The sequence below is a fragment of the Anopheles merus genome, chromosome X (genome assembly GCF_017562075.2).
Source record: "Anopheles merus strain MAF chromosome X, AmerM5.1, whole genome shotgun sequence".
NCBI lineage: Eukaryota > Metazoa > Arthropoda > Insecta > Diptera > Culicidae > Anopheles > Anopheles merus.
The window spans coordinates 13384902-13408660 of NC_054081.1; the positions used below are offsets into that span (position 1 = coordinate 13384902).

General features: G+C 51.6%; 1 protein-coding gene across 1 annotated transcript; it reads right to left on the reverse strand.

Moving 5' to 3' along the window:
- Positions 1–6891: 6891 nt before the first annotated feature.
- LOC121595514 (RNA polymerase II degradation factor 1-like) lies at positions 6892–19003 on the reverse strand. Its single transcript, XM_041919551.1, has 3 exons — positions 18771–19003; positions 16965–17495; positions 6892–9572 (listed from the first exon to the last, which is right to left on the reverse strand). Exons 2-3 carry the CDS (start codon positions 16980–16982, stop codon positions 7770–7772), a joined length of 1821 nt encoding a protein of 606 aa, XP_041775485.1. The 5' UTR covers positions 16983–17495; positions 18771–19003; the 3' UTR covers positions 6892–7769.
- Positions 19004–23759: the final 4756 nt, after the last annotated feature.

Here is a 23759-nt window from a genome sequence, read left to right on the forward strand (position 1 = left end):
GGCCTGCTAACTGGATCGTGTTTTTAAAACTTCCACCCCTTTTAGTCGCTTCATTACCTACACCGCACACCACACGGGCACCAACAGGCAGACCTGCCACCGCGCCACGATTACGCCATCCCGGGGTGCGTGCAAAAAAAAAAACGGTGACTAAATGCGGTTTTGATACCGTTTTTCATCGTGCAGTACGGTCGCGATTACGCGAGCCCCAATTCCGTTCGACACTTGTGCGATCGATACGCCTGCTAACTAGTGCAGGCTCTGCTGGATCGGGTGCGTCACCCGTTTCGTGGTGCGTGTGCCGGGGGCCGCCTCGACAGCGTGGACGTGACGCAATCGAGGGGCGGAACGCATTGGTGACCGTTTTCCCGCCTTCTCCTTTGGCGACCCTGTTCAGCGATTGCACAGCAATGTGTGGAATGTCGGAATTAGGGTACTCTTTACCTAAACACCGTATTTATGGTGCTGGTCGGGCAAGCCATTGGAAGTAGAAAACAGATATATGAGCGATACGCATTCTGCGCTGTTCGCACGAGTTCCTTTCTCCCGGATATTGGTTCCGTTTCTTTTTTTTTAATGGGCCGAGCAAGCTTTTTCGTCACCTTGGCCCGTTCTTAATCGAATATGAAACGCTATCCACCGCTTGAATTTCATCACATCGCGGAAATGCTACCACAAATCACACCAAACGGAGCTCGTTCGATAGCTGCTGGAGCGCGGTGCAACCTCCAACAGCACGCCTACTTTCTATATAACTGGAGACCCTGCCGGTCCCTACGCTGTCGGCCCGAAACTTGGGCCCCGAGGGGACTTGGGACATTTCGTGAGTCACCGACACACACACACACACACATGGTCACCGATTCTGGTGCGGCGCATCCGAAAAGACCGGACGACGCCAAATTTGACGCCTGGAGAAAGAAGACGAGTGCGAGAAAGACAGAGAGAGAGAGAAGCACTAAAGTTCAAGGTTAGCGCGGACCGCAGCACTAAAACAGCAACAAACCCTAATCAGCCTCTCACCCGTTTTTGGGGGCCAGATTTATGTCGTTACTGTTGTTGTTGTTGTTGTTGATTGCTGCCTGTTCACTGATCACTTCGCAGCGTCACATCCTAACCTTCCCCCGCTGAGGTTGAGCGTGATGTCTTGAGCGAGACGCGCGATCTGAAGCGGGGGGTTCGTTGTCTGCTAAAACCATCAGCGCAATCTCGTCGTGAGAATCGTACCGCTCGTACGGTAACGAACGGTTTCACATGGAGATCTTCGACTGGTGCCCGTTCTTAGCCAGCAAAGATATCGTGTCCACCCTTTTTTCACACACCCCAAACGAGCTAAGGCTACAACTGCAGCCGGCGCCGGAATTCGCCACAGTAACTGCATACGCAAATCATTGTTTCGCACCAAGTTGTACGGCGAGCGCAATAATTACCGTCCGTGCAGTTTTTGTGGCAGTTTCACATACCCACCTCCTGCTACGTGCTAAAAACTACATGCCAGAGGGAATGAGGGGGGGGGCATTACATTACGCAAAACATCTAAACTGGTATGCGAGCCCCGAGAGAGCGCAACAGTTTAACCTCCGCGATAAGCCATCGCATATGCAAGCGGTCGTACTGCCGCCAAAAACCTGTCCCAGTGTGAATTTCCCCTGACAGCCTTACACAGCATCGCAAGTACAGCCTCTGCACGCGCGCGCAGTTGTCCGTGTGTGGGAGCATTTCCCTCCCCGGAAATGAAATGGACGCGAGTGCACGCGAAAAGTGCAACATCCGGTTAGTCGGGTTTCGGGGTCGGAATTTGGTTGGCTTTTCTCCACCAGTCACATCCGGAACTGCTGGAATCGCTGGATGTAGCCAAAATGATTTCTTTTTTATGTTTTGTGTTTTTTGTGCCTCACAATTTGCTTCCGTGTTTTTTTTTGCGCAAACGCAAGCAGTAGCGCACCAGAATGTTTGTCTAGCCGAATGTGTTGCGCAGTGGTAGCTCGACAAAGCAGCTTGCGCGCATCGCCATCTTGAGCTACCGATATCTTTCACCATCGTTTCGGGTAGCACCCAAATGGGCGGCCAATTAGGGCCTGGTCCGTGTTGGGGCCCCCGGGGCGGGCTACCGTTGCCACACTGACGCAATGACGCGTCCCGCTTTAGGTAATCGGCTCCGGCATGTTCTCGAGGCGGTGGCCCCACCAGCTCGTCCCGTACATTCTTCGCGTGGCAACGGTGGTCCGTGAGGATTGCGTCATAACCGCATGCGGCGGCGGCTACACTACTGTCACGGAGTTGTCAATCCAATCCATCGTCCCCACACAAGTCGATAAGGTGTACTAGATGCACACACATTCACACTCAAAGATTTACACATATACACAGAGGGATGCAGAAAGTCCTCTGTTCGGGAAAAGAAGTTACTCCGCCATGTTTGTTTGAGCGTCTCTAATTAGTGTACTCAACAAGTGTATGTGTGTGCATTATGGAATCAATCTTCGGGAGAAAAATACCACAAATTTCAAAATGATCACGAAATGGAGATAGATTACGGTATCAAAACAGCCCCATAGTTGGAGGAACTGCTAAATAGTAGACACCAAAATCATATCTACACCGATCGATTCCGAAAGCCGGAAAAGGGGCAGCATTGATAAATGATATGATATCTCCCACTAACAAAAATGACATGATTATATCAACGGAAGAAGCAATAATTTCCACCAAACCTAACATTATTTTCACAGATAGTGCTAGTCTACTGGCTGCGCCAGAACGAGAATGTTTTAAATACCTCGTACATACAGATCCTGGAAGAGCCAGGCCAAGATTCCAGGCCACTGAAGAATCAAAAGATAATGAAGACGCAGACACGGTAGCAAATAAAGGTTACAAACATAACTGTGGACTAGAATATTGCTTATTCTGAATTGACAGAATCGAACATGGACAAGATATTCTGGAGTGGAGCGATCAATGAAAGAAAAGCGGATTACGCGGACGTCGGATACGCGGACAATAAGAAAGTCTTTAATTAGTAATCCTGGAAACAATAACAATCATCTTTAGTCGTGACACAAATTTTTTAGAACAATACTAGGACGACGAAATTGAAACAAAACCGAAGCCAACTACATCAGGATGAGTATTGATGCTGCCAGTTGGACCAACTCCGATATTTTCTCTCGCAGAAGAAACTAACACGAGTGAAAACAACGTCCGAATGGAGGCTGAACCCTCTTGTATTAGGGAATCGAACATAAGCTATACCGTAGAGAATCTTGATGAAACACCATATAACAAGTGCGTATGATGGCAAACTATCGAATGAACGTTAGGCTTTATTGAAATGCATCAAAGTCTACGTAAGTCCATGCGAACTATGAAAGGTATCGCCCCTGTTCCCGATTCAGAGAAGAAATTTATGTGTTGGGATCTTTTGAACAATATTGAAGAACCCAGGAATTTGAAAGAAGTTTTCGTCTGTGAAGCACGTGAAACATGGGTATCAGCTATGATAAAATCACATGAACTGAAACGGAACTTTGGATGTGGTGTCACTGCCATACTAACGAAGTCACTAGCAAAGCAAAAAAACACGAACTGCTAGAACTTCATGGCACAAGTTGAGGAGGAGTGTTGAGAAAGCAACATGTGTGCAATGAAGATTTGGAGTAGATGATGTATGCACTAGTAAAGGGTAAAGTTGGTTCTGAAATTATCGTAGTCGGATCGGATTAAACTCCAGACTTTTGCTGACTCCGAATGGTAGGTCCGCCCAGCATTAGAGTTGTCCGGAATATCCCTGAGTTGTTTCGAGCCGTCTGGAGTAGTCCAGAGTCGTTGGGAGTCGGAGTCATCCCGAGTCGTCCGGAGACTCTGGGAGTCGAAGTTATCCCGAGCCGTCCGGAGTCATTCAGAGTCTTTGGAGTCGTCCGGAGTTGTCCGGAGTCGTCTGGAGTTGTCCGGAGTCGTCCGGAGTTGTCCGGAGTCGTTGGGAGTCGGAGTCATCCCGAGTCGTCCGGAGTCGTTTGGAGTCGTTCGGAGTTGTGCGGAGTCGTTGGGAGTCGGAGTCATCCCGAGTCGTCCGGAGTCGTTCGGACCCCGGAATACTCCGACTCCAAACCACTCCAGGCGGCTCCGGACGACGTCGAACGACTCCGACTTTGGGTGAAACTAGTAGTTCCCATTTTGCTTGAGTCGTAATCGGACTAACAAGAGCCGGAATTGGATCGGAATTGTGGGTGCGCTTCAAAGAGCACATCACTAGTATGCGCATCATAACAGTCTTTGGTAAATGTTCATTATAGTTAGTCCTGTTTCAAATACACCAGAGTCTAGTTGGTAATATAGTTTCTAGTTATTTTCACTGTGCTATAACTTCGCTCAACACTAGAAACTTTACATGTGACAATAATTTGTAAAAAAAAAAAGAATAAAAGCAAAGAGGCGAATTTTCAGACAAAAGGCCCGAAGCCTCTTAAAAACAATAAAAAGTAATAATTATGGAATCAATTTCTGAACGTTTGTTTATTGTTTTTCCTTCCAGTGGATAAGGTTTGTGCAACTGCCTTACATTGCACCCCGAGCAAAACCAAAAATCAATATGTCTCTGTTTCATAACCTCACAAAAAACAATAACAACACCCCGCGCGTCGTCCCAATTGAAACGCATTCGGAAAAGTGCGATCGCTCACCACAATTGCACAATACGCTACCGAATTCATCTTGTACAACGGGGGAGTGTGTGTGTATGTTTGGGTCCGTCTGGGAGTATCGTCATGTTGAGTAGTAAAAAAGGAATGACAGAGGAGAAATGCAGGAGGAAGACTTCGAAGAAGAAAAAAACACACACACACACTTATAGAGTGACATTTGTAGCAAATGGCTAATCGAACGATTATTATTATTATTACTACCTACTACGAATTTTCAACTCACTATAGCTTCTCCTCTCTCTCTACTAACTCCCTCATCTGCCGTCAGTGGTTTCGGGAACCAATTTCCGTTCGCTTCATCGTTGGCTTACGTAAATCTACGCGCCGGCAACACACGTTCGTCGCCTCGTATGTGAGCTGCATTTTATGCAGCGCGAAAGTATGTGATGGAATCTGCGAGAAATTGACGATTTGTTTTTTTTTAATTTATTTTTTATTTCATTTCAAGCCAAAGCAGTTCACTGTCTGCGCGCGTATTTTCCATTCGAAACTGACGCTTGCACAGAGAGGCGCTTGCTTTTGATAAGCAGAGCAGTCGAATGCGTCGCTCTCAGACCCGCTTCTACTAGGAACTTACTGAAAATCCGAGCAAACCGTTTCTGTTTCGAGCCGCTATTTCGTAACGCTGCACATATCCTTGCCCCATAAACGACATATGCCCGCAAGCACCGCTTGAACCGGTGGGGCTTGTTCCTTTATTTCTTGTTATTTTTGTTGGTGCGCTCGACGATAATGATCTACTTTTTGAGCTACCTCCTGCTTCAAGCTCTTGCTTGCAGGCGGCTACACACACGAGCGCGATACAAAGATCCAACTGACGGATGACTCCCCTCGGGCAGCGCGGCAATGCCAAACACGTGCAGAAGCTTCACCGGGTGCGCTTGCAGGAGAAAGAGACTGAAAAGGAAGGGGGGGGGGGGGTAAGTTTGGCCACCGAAATGTAAGTGAGTTTGATGGTCACCCGTTCGCGGGTCTAAGGTCGCGCTTCGAATTAAGCCCTGAGCCGTTTTCAATAGCACGCCGCCCCGAAAAAAAAAAAAAACAAAACAGGTTGGCACGTAGTTGAGACACCCGAATCGGGCGACCCAGCGTCAGCAGACGCACGGGTGAATTCAGTACCGTTGACCTTCGCGACATGATGAATGAGTTTTTCTTCTGCCCATGTGTGATAGTGTCCGAATGCCTTCACTCCTTTCGAACGTGGCGGGCGCTGCCAGCAGCAGCAGCCTCCAGAATCGAGCAGTTACCTAAGGAGACGAGATGTTATCGCAAGCAAGTAAACACGCAGACACAAACACACGTCACGTTCTACTACTAATCCACCACTTACTACGACAACGGTACTATCTCTTACCGGTGGCGCAACGGTTTCGCTCCGAATCCGGTTTCGCTTTCAGTGCGCTCGGTTACGGACCCGTCGGAACGGCCTTGGAAGGGTGCCCTAAAACCCATTATTATCACCGGGGGCCGGGGCCTGGATCGAATTCTTCGCCACATTAGTCACCCAGCGACCGCGGGCGCACGCCTTTCTAATAAATTCCGCTCCCGAACCAGCTGTCACACACCCGGACGGGGGCGGCGAGCGATTGGACGGGCGCATTCCGCACTGAAATTAACCATGCTGCGGCCAGCCAGCCTGCCCGCCCGCCCGGGTGACTCATTGCCAACGCTTCGCCATCATGGTCGCCATTTTTAACGACCTCCAAAGTGCAGCCGCGCACTGGGTCACCTTTGCACCGCGGGAGCGACAAATTTATTACATTCTTGTTACAAAGCGCAACCGTTACGCCGGCCTAGATGGGGGAGCGCACTTGAAGCACTCGAAAGCCGCAGCCAAGTCCAAAGCCGAAGCCGAAGCGCCCGCAGCAGCAAGACACTCCAACGCAAAGGTCAACCCAAGGTACTGCCGCCCACTCGCACCTTCCTTCTTCTTCTGTTGCCGGTCTTTTTGTGCCAACGCCCATCCAATCCGGCTCGAGTGTGACTCGCGGGCGTTGCATGCTTGCATACAAAAGTCGTGGAAGAAAATTGCCCGTTCCCCCTCGCCTTTTTTTTTTGGCGCGAGCTGGCCACAAACCACCAAGGCCGTAGCCGCGGACGCTGGGTGCGTCCGACTGCACACGGCCGATTCGATTGTGCTGCCTCCAATGCGTTTCTTTCACTAGTCTCCGTAGGCGAACGGTTTGTTTCGAACGATTTTTGTTTTTCTTTATTCATATCATTACTGTACTGTCGTCGGTTATCTTTGCTTGCTGCGCGTTACACCGGTTAACCCGAAGGGTCTAGCGTTCGAGCAGTTTTCGAGCACTTTTCGAGCGACAACTGATCCTGCCCGCAAGCTCGGCTCGCCCCATGCGGGTTGGTTTGTTTCGTGTTTTGAGTTTTACCTCGGCCGAACTTGTGGCCGACGCCTGCTGCCCGGCGGGCGCAGTCCGTGTTGCGCAGTAAGGGGTATCGTGAGCAATATAGAGCTAAATTCTTTAATGTCCTTAACGTAGGGTAAAAATAGTCTTACGCGTACTTGTCTCACTTAGCAGAAAATCAAACGTTAGCGGGAAGTAGTCATGGAAACCACGTGGTGGTGCAGGCGTCCTTGAGAGAAAGAGAGGAACGCGTGGTGTAGTGTGCTTGGGGGGAAAAGGAAGAAAAGCAACAGATATAGACAGAGAGCAACACAAAAGGAAACGAATGAATGTACGCTAATGTGGAAAAGGGAAGGGAAAGAAATAAATAAAACAATTACAACAGATACAGCAAGTACACAGAAGATGCAAGAAAAAGAGAAAGAAGAAAGAGTAAGGAGTACAGTGGAGGAAAGCAAGCAGAAGTCGATAAATAAACACTGAAGCTGAATGGGTACGAAACTGTGAGTGAGTAATCAATGAAAGGTACAGCAATACCTTGGAATGGCTTCGCGAATGTTGCGGAGAGGCAATGGTAGTGGGGAGAAAATAAAATAATAATAAAAAAACAACACGAGCGCGCACACACACACACACACATACATTAGTAGCAAAAACAAAAGAGAAACGCTGCGTTGCTTCGGCCTACGGCGAAAACCCCTGCTCAGTACTCAATGTTGTGACCCCGCAGGAACGCGTCGATCTGGCCGGGGGCGCCCTGGGGCGGACCCTGGGGCTGGATGAAGTAGTACTGCTGCTGGGGCTGGGGCTGGGGCTGGAAGCGGTGCATCGGCGGTCCGCCGACCGTCACTTTCTTGGCCGCCTCGAGCCGGTCGGCCCGCAGCTGGCTCTGCTGCAGCTCGAGCTGCTGGGCGAACAGCTGCTGGCTGTTGATGAACTGCAGCTCGTTCTGCTGCTTCTGGTAGAGCTGCTGCGGGATCTGGACGGTCGCCGGCCGGGGGCTGGGCTGGGCCCGGTACAGTGGCGACTGCTGCTGCAGCTGCTCGAGCGTCACGAGCTGGCCGGCACCCGGATGCTGCTGCTGCTGCTGCTGCGGCTGCGGCTGATGGTGCTGATGCTGCTGCGGTCCTGCCACGTACGGTTGGATGCGGTGGTTCAGCTGGAAGTCGCCGTCGCTCTGGGGCAGCTGCTGGTACAGGGCGGTGTCGTACTGGCCGGAGGCCGGGTCGAAGATGAGCTGCGACTGGTAGATCGGGTTGCCGGCGGCCAGCTGCGGTCCGGGGCGGCCGAACGGCGAACCGGTCGGCTTGGGGGCGCCGCCGCCGCTCGGTGCGGTGGACGGAGTCAGCGGGCTCGGCAGCTTGTTGTCGGCCTGGAAGCGCTTGAACTCGGCCTCGAAATCGATCGACCCGGTCGGGCCGCGGGTGCTGGGCGAGGAGGTCGGCCGGTAGGTGGTGGGGGCGAGCGTCGGCTGCGTTGGGAGGGGCGAGACGCGGTACACCGGCTTGGGCGTAATGTTCACCGGCAGGACGGTCTGGGGCGCGGCCGGCGCGGCCGGACTGTGGAAGATGGTGGGCGTGGGGCTGGGCGTCGTGCTGACGATCTGGACGCGCGGGCGCTGCGTGGTCGTGACGGCACCGGCGAAGGGACGGGCGGCCGGCCGGGGCGGCGAGCCGCGCTGGCCGATCTGCACCTCCTCCTCGGCATCGGCCGACTGCTGCTCCTGGCGCTGGCGGTCCTGGTAGTCGTTCTGGAAGACGGTGGTGGTGGGGCGCGGTGCCGGAGCCGGCGTCGAGTGGTGGCGGACCGGGGCGGCCGGTGTCGGGCGGGCGACGGGCACCGGACGGCGCACCGGGTAGTTCTGGGGCACGTTCTCGTTCGAGTCTTCCTGGCCGCCCTCGGCCCGGTCGCTCTCCTCCTCCTCGCTGCCGTCCGGGTTGTTCGGGTCGCACGGGTTGCCGGACACGTACGTGAACTCGCGCTTGTTACCGTCCGGGTCGATGTAGCCGTACTTGCCGCGCACCACGCAGTCCGTGCCGCGCGTCTCCTCCTTGAACGAACCGTCGGCCGCCTCGTACCCGAACGTGAACGAGCCGTCATCGTTCACCTTGCTGTAGTTGCGGATCGTCTGTACCGGCGGGGCGCGAGACTCGCTGGCCGGCGCCTTCTGGCGGGCGGCTACCGGGGCGGCCGTTGTGCTCTTGGCCGCCGGCCGCTGGTACTGCTGTTGGTCGGCACGGGGCCGGGCAGCCGCCACCGGTGCACCGTACTGGCCGCCACCGTAGTCCTCGTCCGAGGACGCTACCAGCACCACATCGCCAAGCCGCTCCTGGGCGCGCTGGGGCGCGGCATAGTACTGCCGGTTGTCTTGCTGGGCGTCCTCCGCACTGTCCACGTACTCGGCGCTGGACGGGGCGGCTAGGACGCGCGGTCGAACGCGCAGTCGGCGGGTCTGTGCGTCACCGGACGCCACCAGCACCACCAAACCGAACGCCAACGTTAACCACTGTGAAGAAACGGAGGAGGAGAAGCGGGAAGAGAAGAGTTAATAAGAGGGACACTTGCATACTGCAGAAGAAAAATAGAATGGGACATATTACACACAATATCACAAGCAAGCGCGCGCGAGAATAGAACGCGGAACCACCGTGACGCAGCGCTCCAGCGCTACGCATGGCTCTATCTGGTTGCACTCGTTTCACAGCGTTAAAAGAGCAATTTATATTCATCCCACCGCTCCGACGCCTTTCACGATCGCCGTTGCGTGGGTGCAGAAATGGTTTTAAACAATTATTCTATCGCACTGAAAGGGTTTGCCTCAACAGCTCAATGGGCCGCGCATTACAAAGAAAGAAAAAAAAACGGGCGTGTAATAGAGTGTCTTAAAATAAATCTTTATTACCGCAACGCTCGTCCGTTCCGTGCGACGGGCTTGATCGTTTTTATTAGTTCGTTTGCATTTCACCGCTTGCGAAAACAAAGCGAACCAACGGCAAACGTGCGGGGGAAAACGGGGAACGTCAAACGTAATTAAAATTTAACTTCCTGCATCAAGCGAACCGGCCGGCGACGGACAGAAAGTGAAAATGGAAATTTATCGCCCCTGCGGGTAGAGAGAGGGAGCGATGCAATGTGTGGGAGCAAAAACACACTCCCAACCGGGGGCCGCATCTTCAGCTCAGGATGCAAAGAAAGAAAATGCAAATTCCCCCCCCCCCCACCCCCCGCTTTTCCCGTTGTTGCTCACCGTCTTCCTTCGCGCTTTGAGAAAATTGTGGTTCATGACAGCAATAATCACCTCACTCGTTGGGGGCTTCGTTGGTGTGGCGGTTTTTTTTTTCTTCCTCTCCCGCAACCCATAGAAGGTACAAAGAGTACAAGGAAAACTTCAACCATTCGCTGACGTCTAGTAACAAGGGAAAAAGTGTTTTAGTACGCGGCGCTGCCGTGGAAATTGCTTTTCATTAATAAATCAAACACACGTGCTGGATGGTGGCGGGCACTTTCGATGGGGAAACCGGGGCAGGAAAAAGCAGAGGAAAATGGAATACGGCTAAACAAAAGGGTGACTGAAGCGAATTAAACGGCTCCCCGTGACGGTACGGGAAGAGAAACGGGGGTGGGTGAGCTACGAGTGCTAATGGGCTGTTGCGACTTAATAGCAAGCGTTGCCTTTTGCGGCACAAAAACGGTCCCCGTCATGCTGCTGTTGCTGAAGTGGTTGCTGCTGCTGCTGCTGCTGTCAGCAACTGCTCGCAAGCGCTCGGGGTGCAATTATGCAGCCTGAGCGATCGAACTAATGGAGATGAATGCCACCACCGCTGCAAAGTGCCCGCCCGCCTCGTTTATACACCTTTCCCCGTCTCCGCTCGCTCGCTGCGCTGCGGAGATTAGTACACAGGGCGCGCGTGTTCGCTTCCTTTCTTTGTGCCTCCCTTGCGCCGGAGGGGGGTTTTGCTTCCGGATTCCGGCATCGGAGTGCTCGTACGTCAATGACTTCCCTCCTGCCAGCCAGGAAGGAGCGAAAGGATGATTGTGGTGGAAGGAAGGAGAGCGGACTCCAATTCCAAGCATCGGTAGAACGATTTGCAGCGACGATTGTGATTTTATTGCTCTGGCACTATCGATTTGGAGCTCTACGGGAATGGGGGAGGAGGGAGCGATTGGAATGCCTTCTCGGTCGGCTACGATTATTGCCTTTTGCTTCTGGGTGACTTTCCGGCACCCATTTCCATCCTTCCAGTCATTGCACGTCATGTTACGGAACCTGGCAAACTGCAGCTCCTTCACGCATACCTTCATCGGCGCGGCAGCAAAATGCGAAACATTATTAACAATCCATCTTTACGAGCATTCATCCCGGGCGCATCGGGCGTCTCGACGGCAGCAATTTGGGATTCGATTTTTATGATCCCTTCCCCCGTTCGCCCCCAAAAGGGAGGAACACAATTTAAATTAGGCCTAATGCAGCGCCTCACACCAATGGCAGCAAGCAGTGGAGGAGGGCAGGACGGGGGAGGCAGTTTTTAATTGAATTTTCCATCCAGCTCGTGCGCAACGAGGGCTGGCAGCGGTCCAGCAGCCGAGGTCCGGTAGCCCATAAAGTGGTTTATGCCCCGGCAAACAACAGGCAAGCGGCTGGGGAGCACTCTAGAACCCCAAGCGCCAACAAATTTGGCGAACGTCGTGCTCGGTATGCGCCGTGTGCGCGGGTCGGTGCTGCCCTGCCAAAAAGGTTCGCCGTCGGCCGAAAAACCGTGCACCAACCGATTGGATTGGTTGCTTTTGTTTTGCTCAAGATTTATCGCCGTTCGGCCGTTTGTCGTGCACCCCGGGAGATGTCGTACACCCAACCTGGTGGTAAATCAAGATGGCGTCCTTGTGGGTGGAGGGTATTGGGAGAGGGAACTCCCGAGCAGTTCAATAATATTCCTGCAAACGGCTGCTGGAACGGTAATTAAAAGCCGACTCACCCTACTCCCCATCCGAACGCTCTACCGCTCTACCGCTCTACCGCAGTAAATCTTGCTTGCTTGCAACCCTCACCCCTCAGCTCCCCATCCTTCGTTGGCACGGTAATTTGTGCACCGAAACAATCAATTGTGTATGGCTGTGTGTGTGTGTTTGTGTGTGGAGCCCATCAACCAAACAAATTCCGTCCGTGCTTCTCCGGCCCGAACGGCTTTCGACCCCAAGAACACCCCATGCATGGTCCGCATGGTCCTTGACATTTCACATCCACCACGTCCACAAAGGAGAGGAGGCTAAGAATGTCCAGCTGCCCCAGATTGAAAGGGTGACCGCTGACGCAGATCCGCACATCGGGCTTGAAAATCGATCCGCATACGGGCAGACCTTTACGAGACCGTAACGCTCCAAAAACCATCGGAGCTGTCTGCTGCACACGCCGGTGCAGATGCGGCAAAGATGGCGGCCGTCAAAAAGTGGGCAAAACAAAGACGCACAAAAAGAGGCGTCCAATTTCTCGGCAGCAAATGTGCGAGGTAACCACGCAATCGTTCATTTGCTTGCTCCATTTCGATCGAGTTCACTGCTGCTGGCGGCCTTTAAAGGCGACAAACAAACACAAACAAACACGCTGCAGGTAGTGGACACATTGCTCGATGACCGTTGCTTGCTGCCGTCTGTCAAGATTCACTTTCAAAGCACTACCACTGCAGGTCCGTCCGTTACGCGTGTCCCGTTACTCGCGCGGGCATTGTACGCGCTTCTTCGTTAGCGTGCTTGTTGGGCTGAGCGGAAACGAAGGGAGAGGGGGATGTGAGGAGGAAAAAACCTCATTGCCTCTCACCGCAGCCGAGGTTACGCTACCTCCCGCCGCTTAACGACCGTGCGTTTGCAGCCCGTGTGAAATACTTTCCCTTTTCGCGATCTTCACGGTCAAGTCCGAGGCGGATGCGATAATGGCTGATCCCTGGGGGTGGGTTTTGTGTGCTGTGCTGGAAGTAATCAGAAAGATGCGCCCTGTTTTTTTTTTTTCTCCCACACGCATGCCCTCCCGGGACGGTAATGCAGGTTGCTGTGCTGCTGCAACAACAAAACCGTGGAAACTCGTTCCAACTCACCGCACCAAAGGCTGCATGCGAAACGTGTTTCTGCCGCAAAGCGCCCGCGAAGGGAATGTTCAAGTGCGTCACAGCGCCACACCGCGATTCGGTTGCTGCTCACAGCATTTCCGGCTGCCCACACGCGGGAAAATGTAGCTCGGTTTGCCACTGTAAGCCACATAACTGCTGCACACAAAATTACGGCAACGCATTCCGGGCGTACATCTTGCGCGGGCCTTCAGAGTGAAGCGCGTTTGCGAAAACCACCTAATTGCATCCCAAAAACCATGGGAACGCAGCAGCGAAACGCGCCTGCAAGGCCAACGCACAAAGACGTTCACACATCCGACGCCTCGCCGTAGGTGCGACCCCTTGTAGTTGCGGTCGGGTAACTGACCCTTTGTTTTAGGGGGTTGGAGAGGGGGGGGGGAATGAGAATTTTCCCGAACACAAATTCGCGCCTCCATTTTGGTCGCCCATTGCCCAAATTCTGCGAACCTTGGCGGACAAAAGCAATAGATGCGATTGGGCAAGATAAGCGGGCCGCGTGGGACGCCGAATCTCGAACGGACAACACAAACGCACACAGAGATACACACAATCGTGTGTATGAGCGTGAGCGTGCAATACTTGTTTTTCGACCTGTTTTGCTAGACCCAACCGGCCGCCATAACGGCTGCAAAACAGTTCGAAAATCTTTCTTTTGTCGCCGCGTGTGCCTGTGAGTTATGAGCTAATGGCTTCATTTTTTTTGCCACTCGTCTTCACACATTCACACATTCCGGTTTGCACACGTACAAACCGTTCCCATATGAAGATGGCAGGACACGAGCTCGAATGAACAAGCGCGCACTACATCACGGCTAAAGCGTTACGTAACGCCCGCGCGCTTATTCAGCATTCATGCAGCCTCTAATTCAAGCACGAAAGTGTAGCTCCCACACACACACACACACTTAGAAACATTTTCGAGCGTCTATGGTTCTTGCTCTAGTGACGCTTACAATAAAGCCACCTGGAGGATGTGACACCCGCGCACAAAAGAGGAATTCGAGCGTCGCGAGAGGCTATTTCGGGATCGGCTCCCGAGCACGACTCGATCACGCAACGGCTAGCGAGGCTCTGCTCTCTCTCTCTCTCTCTCTCTCTCTCTCTCTCTCCATCTCCTTCTCGCATTGCCTCAAACTTTTTTCGCCTTCACAAGCTGGAGATAAGCAGGGCACGATCGAAAACTATTCGCACTCGGTCCTAATAACCCGCATCATCCGCTCTACGCTACGATCGATCGATCAAACGGTTTTAAGCGACCGTGCTGCTTGGCGGCTGCCCGAAAAGTTCGCCCCCGCATCCCCACTCGGTATCCTTGTTTTTCGGCATAATTATCTTACGGCTAAAAGTTCGTTGAACGCAGGTTGCCTTCCTTTTCGCCCGGTGCCCAATGCGGAATGTCTTCGGTGCGCCAAGCGTTCGTCTCTCCGATGGAAAACCTTCACTTTTGCACACACACACACGCTGCCCCGTGTCACACAGTCACACAGACGAGTGGTGTGAGTCCATCTTTGATTTAATAACATGTGCGTTTTGTGTGCTCGGTTGTCATCTTCGAGCCCTGCTTGGGGTGAGTTTTGGGGGAGTGCTTCGATCCGAAGGGGGAGCCCATCTCATGGTCTTAACCACAGCGACCACAGCCACTCGGTGCGGTCGGTGCACGTGAACCTGCGGCACCTGAAGGGAACGGGTCGGTCGATGTCTCGCGCAACAACGATGCCATTATTGGCTGCTGGTGCGCCTGCCGATGATCCGTTCTCATCACATCATTACAACGCTTCTCCTACCCGCTTTTTCTTTCTCTCTCTCTCTCGCTCTCTCTCGAAGCAAAAGTGACACACACCTTCGCCACGGCATATTATGCTTTTTTTATGCTGCGTTATACTGTGGGAAGAAGCGCCAGCGAGCTCTGCGAGCGGGTCGCGCCAAACTGTACAACATATTCTCACGGGTTTCGAAGGCTTTGGTCGGATCCATTCCCCCCTACTACTCCCGCACGTGAGGGTGCACTTGTACAAGCGCTTGTAGTGGCTGTGATCCCCCCGTTACCGCACCTCCCAGCACTGTCACGGTGTCAGCTGTGTGTGTGTGTGTATTTTGTTTGGGTTATCTGTTTTGCTTCGCTTTGTCGGCCCATCTTCATCGCCATGTGTCGCAGGGCAATCGCAATCAAGATGCTGATTGCATCCGCTCTGTGCCACGGTCCACATTCCCCTTTGCAGGCAAACGGTACAGTGCAAGGGATGCCCGAGAGACAATGTCTCACATATCGCGCCGCGCATATGTTATCGTCACCGAGCAGTTGACAGGTATTAGCCGGCCCACCAACCGTGTAACCGACGGGTTCTCACGGTGCCGAATTTGTCGGCATTTGGTTGGCGATCGCCACGCAGCCCACCTGCCCCGGGGCGTCCGGTGTGGGAGACCTCCAGATAGAATCTGACAGGGAGCATCTTCACGGCGGCAAAGGTCAGCCGCGTGAAGAAATGTGCGAACCCGGCCGCCTGCTAGCCATGTTTTTTTTTCCTCTCATACCGCTGTCCTTCAGACTCAGACACTCAGTTTTGGGGGGAGTTTTTCTACGATGCTCTTATTACCCCGGCTTCTACAGAGAGGGCTAAGCGCAAGCTGATCATCAGCTTCACCTAAGTGTACGTGTTCATCAAACCAAACTTTGGATTGGCTAGAAAGATGTCCGAAATATTCGCTTCTGTCTACCATTTTCGGAGCAGATCGAACGGTAAAGAACCTCAACAGTAGCTGTGTAGCTAAAAACCCTCGAAAGTTTAATGCAAAACCCCGCTTTATTACCCTACTTAGCGGACGACCGCTGTAATGTAGTGGGATGTAGTAAAAGTACAACAAACTAAAACACATCCACCCGCTTATACTCTTGCCCCGGGTAAGGCGGGTGGAAAAGGTGGGAAGTGGCTTGCGTCATGGCACGCAATTGTATGATGCAATTGCCATCGATCGAATAAGGCATGCCGGACCGACCGAGAGGGGAAAGAGAGCCGAATCAAAGCATAAGTTACATAAAGAAGTGCGGCAATTAACGGCGACGGCAAAGTGGTCGATATCACTCCATACTCGTGCGAAAGACGGGGAGGTCCAAAAAACTAGTTTACTTGTTTGGATGCAAAAAGCGGTGGGGTGAGGGAGGAGAGAAGAGGTGGTCTGCTCTTGTTATTCTCGGCCCGGTTGCATCGCGAATCGCGGGGCGGCATGCGGAGCAACAACAACAACCCCTGTCCGCGTGTGTGACCAGCGGAGGCAGAGCGATGAAGGTGCTGCTGTTGGCGTGCTCGGGCCCGGCAAGTCTCGGTTGAAACTGTGCCACTTGCCCACAGGGGCCCCCTCGAGTTGTTGCCGTTGTTTTCCTTTCTTTGAAACACACGCGCGAACGCTCGATAATGGAGAAGAAATGACCCACCTGAGTGAAAGGAGCCTACCAGATCTAGTTTCGCGCGTCCTTGGCATAATCTTGCGCTTATCGCACGAGAAAGTCGTTCCAGGGCGCTCAAGGAGAACGAAACCTGTGCGCACGGGGAGTGATCGGTACTTTCATTGATATAGAGCTTTTAACGACACACTGTCCGCTCTATCGCCATGGTCCCATCGCTCACCGCTAGATGCCCCGCGTGGCAATCGTCGCTTGTGCGAGTTCAAATCTAAGTACGGAATATATTAGGTATAAGAGTTCAAGCGCACGAGAGAAAGATAATGTATCTCCCCTCACACACTGAACTGTTGGTTGGGTCGTGTTGTGTGTTTTTACTTACCGTTCCTTGCAAACGCATTGTGTCGTTGTGTGTGTTTTTTTGTGTAGTAGGTTACTACTCTCTACTATTCCTTTCTCCTGGGACTCCCTGGGGCTGATAGATGATCGCTTCTTCCGTGTGGCCGGATGTGTGCGCGCAGATCGATTTGATCGTGTGGGAAAGGCTTATCTTTCGGGCAGGTTCAACAGACTCTCTCGTCTGGTCTCACACACCTCCACCGTACGCTTTCCGGGATAGAGTTTGCTTTGCGGAACACTCGCCTTTACACTAGGAAGCGTGCACCGAGGTAAACAAAAAAAAAACAAACACACAACCGAGTGTGTGTGCGCGCGCACACAGTCACACACGCTCTCTTTCTCCGCTCTAGTTCTACGCTCTAGTGTTGCATGTAAAAACGGCTGGTGCTGTTCGCGCGTTACTTCCGCACTCAGACACACACACACACACTCACACTCTCGCCTCCACAAAGGTCCGACTCACTACTCAAACACGCAAATGCGCACACGTCGATTACGCTTGCCGTAATTTGCACTGTGGAAAAGAAAAAAGGGACAGGAAAACAAGAGTTGGATTAGAGCAGACATTTGACAGAGCTAAAATGTATATGGGGGATACACGGATACGGTGTACCTCTCTGCAGGTTTTTTTACGAGCGAAAGAAAAATGCTGATCGTGTAGTATGCAAATGAAGCGTCCAGATTACTATTGACATAAACTAAAAATCGAATCTTTAAACGTATTTCAAGGGCTGAAGACTTCGGGATGGGCAAAAATCTGGAAGGGCACCCAACTTTCTAAAAATCCGCCCAAAAAGTGTGGCCATCTATGGCTGGCTCTACATTTGGATCCGCTTCGAGCCGGCGCATCAATAAAAGTGAAATTTAGGATGGCTGCCGATCGTCGGCAACCCGCCCCGAACAAACTAGAATCCAAACCCCTGAACGGGGACCAGCATTTCAATTCCGGGCACGCGTGGCCACTTTTCCCGTTCGCGGACGCTTTGTTGTTGTGTGTGTGTATTTTTTTTTCTTCTTTTTCTCCCTCATTCCGTCAGTGCACCCCACTCGGGGAGTGGAGGGGGAGGGTGGAGGGTGCTGGAGCGGTACTTTTACTTTCTACTTCCATTCCGTTCCAGTTCAATTTTCCCGATGCCGGAGCTGGAGACCAAAGACAAATCAAAGACCATCCCCATTCCCCTCCACCGGTCGGTGGGATTCTCCCCGATTTTGAAAGTTCACAGAAGCTGTGTGTTGATGGTGCGCCCGCCTGGCAGAAAAGAGACGGTGCTCTCTTGCCAGTGGAGTTGGCCGGTTGGCATTTTATCGTGGAAGCAGGATGGCGTGTGATGGTAATACGACGTACAACAACGTTGACTATACACACACATGACTTCGGGGGTGCACATACACCGAGAAACATATTCACACACACACACAAACAAACACGCAGATACGAACGTTTGAACAGGACTTTGAAGAGGAAAAGGTAACTCAACCATCACACGTTTTAGAATCTAAAAGATCTTTGAGGTTGTTGATCTCTTAGGGCGATCGATCCTAAACCCTAAGAGATCTTCACGACGAATGACCCGATCTCTGTCATTTCTTCTGGAGAGGTTTTTCCCTAGTGTCCTCAGCCTACTCCCACACATCACCTCCCAGCGGGAAGTTCGTGTGAATCTTCATGTGGTTTCCGAACTCCACAAGCACTGTATTCGTAACTAAACTCGCAAGATCCGTTTTTTGCAGTTCCAATAAAGCACAGAGTGCCAATTGTCTTTGAAGCACATATTCACACCACACTTACACTGCACACTGGACGCTGGCACGGGATCGGACGGTGAAGGAACTACCGAACACTCGGAAGACCTCTGGATCGGTTCGCTATGGTGTAGTGTTTTGGTTTGGGTTCGTTCGGAGGTATGTTTTTTAGTTGTTGTGGTTGTTCGGGCTCCGGGCCCCTAGTCTGCACTGGGGAACGTGTCTTTGCAAAATGGTATCGAACGCTACCAGCGCCACTGTATTTTATAACATTCACCCGCCCCGAAGCCCTCGCAGCGGACGCGCGAATGCGCTGCAGGAGGGGAATAAAGCCACCGCACCTGGGGCGGATCTGGGGATCGGTGGGTTGTGATGGGGGGGAGGGGTCTACCCCTTGATGATCGAGACGGACGGACGGCTGAACGGGGTGGGGGATGGAGAAACGACGCTTAAACCACCCTTCCACACGGAGGGGTGTGAGAGCAACTGGGGCCCGAGCGAGAGCGAGAAGTGGACAAGAAAGAGCGTGCGAAACAGAGAGACCCGTGCGGACAAAATGTCGTGATCCCAGGGTATAGTAAGCCAAAGGGGGTGGGAAAGGGGATGACGGTGAGGGGACGGTTCGAACTGTACGGTACCCAGCTGTGGCTTTTGTAGCAAGTGGGCGAAACACTGGGAGGAGAACGAACCGTTTCGGGAGGCAACACTCTTGGAGTTGACAGATGAAAGAAGCGGATCGCGGCGGTACCCACACAGCCCATATGCGCCGCAAAACTCCACACACACACCGTGGAACTGTCCTGCCATTGGGGTGGGTGCTGCAAAAAGTTTCCCTGCGACCCTGCGCTCTTGTTGTGCTTTTTGCTTTTCTTTTCGGGCCTCGCGGGATGCACTTCTAGGGTCTCACGTTTGGAGGTTTCTGCGATCAGCTCTCAGATGATCTGCTGGCGGGAAATCGTATCTTCACACCGCACACAACGACCTAGAGTGTCTAGAGTGTACAGAGAGAAGGAGGCGTGCAAAATTTCTTGCAAACCGGTTCCAGAACCTACCGAAACTCCAAGAGACGGCAAGATCTAGACTGGAAAATTAAAGGCCGTGCGCGTTTGCAGAGAGATCCGGTGGTGACTTTTCGCAACACCCAAGCTAGGCGAGATCGCTCAACTCGCAGAGTGTGGCTAAGCTGGGCACGAATATTCTGTGCGAGATGTTCGGGAATTCAACAGCGGGCAAGTAATACGTTAGCCCCAACCAGGTTTGCTGGTAAGGGTGAGAGCGTAGACAGTTCGGTGCGGGCTCGAGCCGACGACACCAATCGAACCTTCCCGAGAGCGGACGCGGGCAAGGTTCGCTAAATCTTCGGCCTCGGACAGAAGGAAAGGATCGTACTCAGCATATACATACTGGAGCGAAATTCTGCTCGCCGTTACGTATGGGATGACACCTCACCGTACAAGCGCAACGAAAGTGTTTGAGCCTAACCTCTTTAGGAGCTCTAGAGCCTCCCAATATCCCGCAAACACTCGGATCATTCGTGTCCTCCACCGAGACTGAAACACAGCCGTTCGCTTTATGTTGGGGGATATTTTTATCTCTCATTATAAGCCGATTTCGAGCCCCTCGCCACTAAGCAGCCTCGAGTGACCTCGACAGTGACATTTCAATTCTACCCCAAAATGGATCCGGCACCACTGGTCCGGCCCTTCTCCAAAACTGCCCCTATCAGAGGAGGCCCCAACTTCACAACATCCTGCTTCAATGGCTCTTCCTCACTGTGCGCCGTTCACTCGGGCGGCGGACAGGGGCTGCTGGCAACGATGCGCACAGAACACACCTCGACATCAGTTTACTACGCCGTCCATTAATTAGTCAAAGTCAAGCTCAAGCGCAGAGATCGGGCGAGATCTGCGAGCGCGCTAAGCCTTTTGCACCTCTTGTGGCTCCTGAGTGCAGAGTGTGTCTTTCCTCTGGCTATGGTCATGCGAAGCTCCTCTGAGAAGTCCGACTGGGGGTTCACGCTCGGAGGTGGGATTGTAATTATGTCCGGATCGGTTCAAACAAAAGCGCATGTTTTTTTTATTGCATACTACCATCCCCCGGTGGACACTGTCCCGCGTCGGATCTTTGTTTACTTTTATCGCTTTGATGGAGGTGCTTACGATTAGTGTGGCTTTTATTTATTGATTTCCAATCAATCATGATAGCATGATGGATGGTACACGCGTTACACAGCGGGGCTGGGAAGCGCACACGGAATTAATGCACTCGCTCTTACAATGGACTGTTGTGGAGTTTGTAGTTTCGAGAAGGAAGAAAAATAATTTACAGCAAATTCCACAAGTCACTCAAGCCCCAACCGGGGTCCACCGTTTCCGTTCATCATCATTAGTAGCATTTTGCGTTTTTTTTTCGCATCGCTGAGCATTTGATTGGGCAGAGATACGCAGGCCACCCTCCCGATTCTGCGATTCTAGCCGGGCGGTACCGGACCACTGCTCTATCTAGAATGGTTTCGATGGGGGCAGACAGTCTCCACGCTTCCTTCACTTTGTTCGTGCAACCTTGAGCGTGTCTCGGCCACAATCGCACGCTCGCTTCCTCGTTCGACCGTTCCGTGGAAATCACTTTCCACGAGCCAACGAACAACGCACGCGTAAGGCGATGAGCTAACGCTAACCAGCACGCGCCAGCAAACATTTCACTTTCATTCCCAACCCCATCAAAGCCATCGAAATGGTCGAACGCTTCCAGCGACATATGACGACGACGCCGTTAACCGTTTACAAGCCCGTGACTTCCTCCGCGCGTTTGCTTTCGCGAAAGATGTATTCACTTTTTTTTGTTGCGCTTCCACCGAGCGAGTTCAGTTTTCCCAAAAAGGTCGTCGCACAGCGCCGGGTTCGTCACGGCCGGGCGATGGAAAGAGGCGGTGGATAATTTCGGACGATTTTCTTTGTCGTAAAGCCCAGCGCTGTCAAGCGCCTTTACCGCTTCGCTAATCTATTCGTCGATGTTTTTAGTTTGGGCTTTCATTTTTCTTCATTCATGAGCTCATGTGCTCATGAATCGGTAAGCTGGTGGCTTAATGGTCGCCTCCATCCCCGCAGCGCGACACTCAACTGCCTGGAACGGAAAACGATGAAAGCTTCAAATTTCGATATCGTACAGGTCCATTTGGGGAGGTTTTTTTGCTGCCTTTTGTTGTTTTCGGCAATTGTTTATGAAACGGTCCGATCGTTAGGCAGAGCGACCGCTTGCTGGAGATGCATAACACACATGCCTTTCCAGCTTTGCCGTACGGCCTAGGACAGGGCTCTGCTTTTCCTAGCTTCTCGCACTGTGTCGAAAGAGAGAGAGAGAGAGAGAGAGAGAGAGAGAGAGAGAGAGAGAGTTTTCCTTTTCGGTTGTTAGCATTTTACACGCCCGCCATTATCTGCACAATTTATGAGCTTTCCTCCGATTGGGCTGCTCAGCCATGGTGGACATATCGGCTTTTTGGCATGGCCCCGGTGTTTTACCAGGAGTTGCTTTTCTGTGTTTTGTTTTTTTGTTTGTTTTTTTTTTGCTTTGCGGATGCCTTCCTCGTGGGTGTGTATGTCGCTGTAACACCGCCAGTTAGGTGAGAGGTAAGCAAGAGGAGCGGTAAGCACGGTCCACACCGTTGTGGACAGGTTGACCACGGTTGACTGACTGCACTGGTTCCGGTTGCAATTCACCAGCCGCAAAACTGGGCGACGATTGCACCAAACGGACCGTGGTGAACGCCTTTCGCTCGGGAGGCCTTCCAAACATCTCCCCTCCGCTCGGTAAGCGGAAATGACAACGTTAACATCTTCGGGGAAGTGCAACCACAAGAGGTGAAATAAGGGGAAGAAATCAGCGAGTTAAAGGTGGTGGAATGTGAGCTAGATTTTATCTTCAATATCCTCTTTTTTTCGTTATGGTTTATACATCGAGAATAGATCACAGCGTTTAAACCTCTTCTTTCTGAACCATAGCTCATTAAATATTTCAAAATGCTCAAGATTCGAGGTTCGTGATAATGCTCAAGATTTTTAATTCGTTTACTTTTACAAGTTCAATCACATTATTGAATTTTATCAGACAAGTCTACCAGGTAGATCATCGAGCTAGACCATTTTCAGAGCTTATTTATGATAATCTTCAATGACATCCACACATTTTCGATAATCTCAATCTATTCTATATCCTTTTTTATATACTTTTTTGGAACTCAGACACATTGGTGAAGTCATCAATCTATCCTATATTACCTTTATGTTGCTTTTGTGATATTCGCAAACATTCGATGTCAACAGAAATGTTTGCTTTTACGAAATTCCTAGCGAGCTTTTCCCTTTGGAATTTCTAGGGAAATAATTGTTACTTTGACTAAATACTGCCAGTTATTGGAAAATCGCAAACCAACCTCTCTAAGATACTCTAAGTGTTGTTATGGAACTTTGGAAATTTCTGAAGATATCAGTCTACATTACATTAGTTTTTGGTGCTTATGACACATCCACACATTTGAAATCCACACAGAATATTCTACCCCCACAGAATTCCTAAAAGGTTTTTAAATATTTGAAGACAACAGAAGATTCTACTACTTCGGAACTCCTACCAACCTTTTCCGATATCAATTTTCTGAAAATAAAAGCTTCTTTAGCTAGACACTCTTTGATACTGTTCAATATCATGCAGTGATAATCTATAATCTAGAACCATCTGAAATCTTCTTTTCCAAACCCTTCTGGAATTCCAAAACATTCGTGAAGTCATCAGTCTATGCTGCCTTTGTATACTTCCGAAACATCCACAAATATTTAAAATCAACTAAACATTTTATTGCAATTGAGCTCCTAGGACTCGTTCAAGCTACACTGACGTTCCAACAGCTATTCGTTGACTTCCAACTATTGGAGTTATCTTCCCTCATACTCCTCTGGAACTCCTATTAATTCTCCAGCAACCATTGTTTTATTGTGCCATTTTCTACACCTCTCGCCGACATCGTCAAAACATTCTTCGT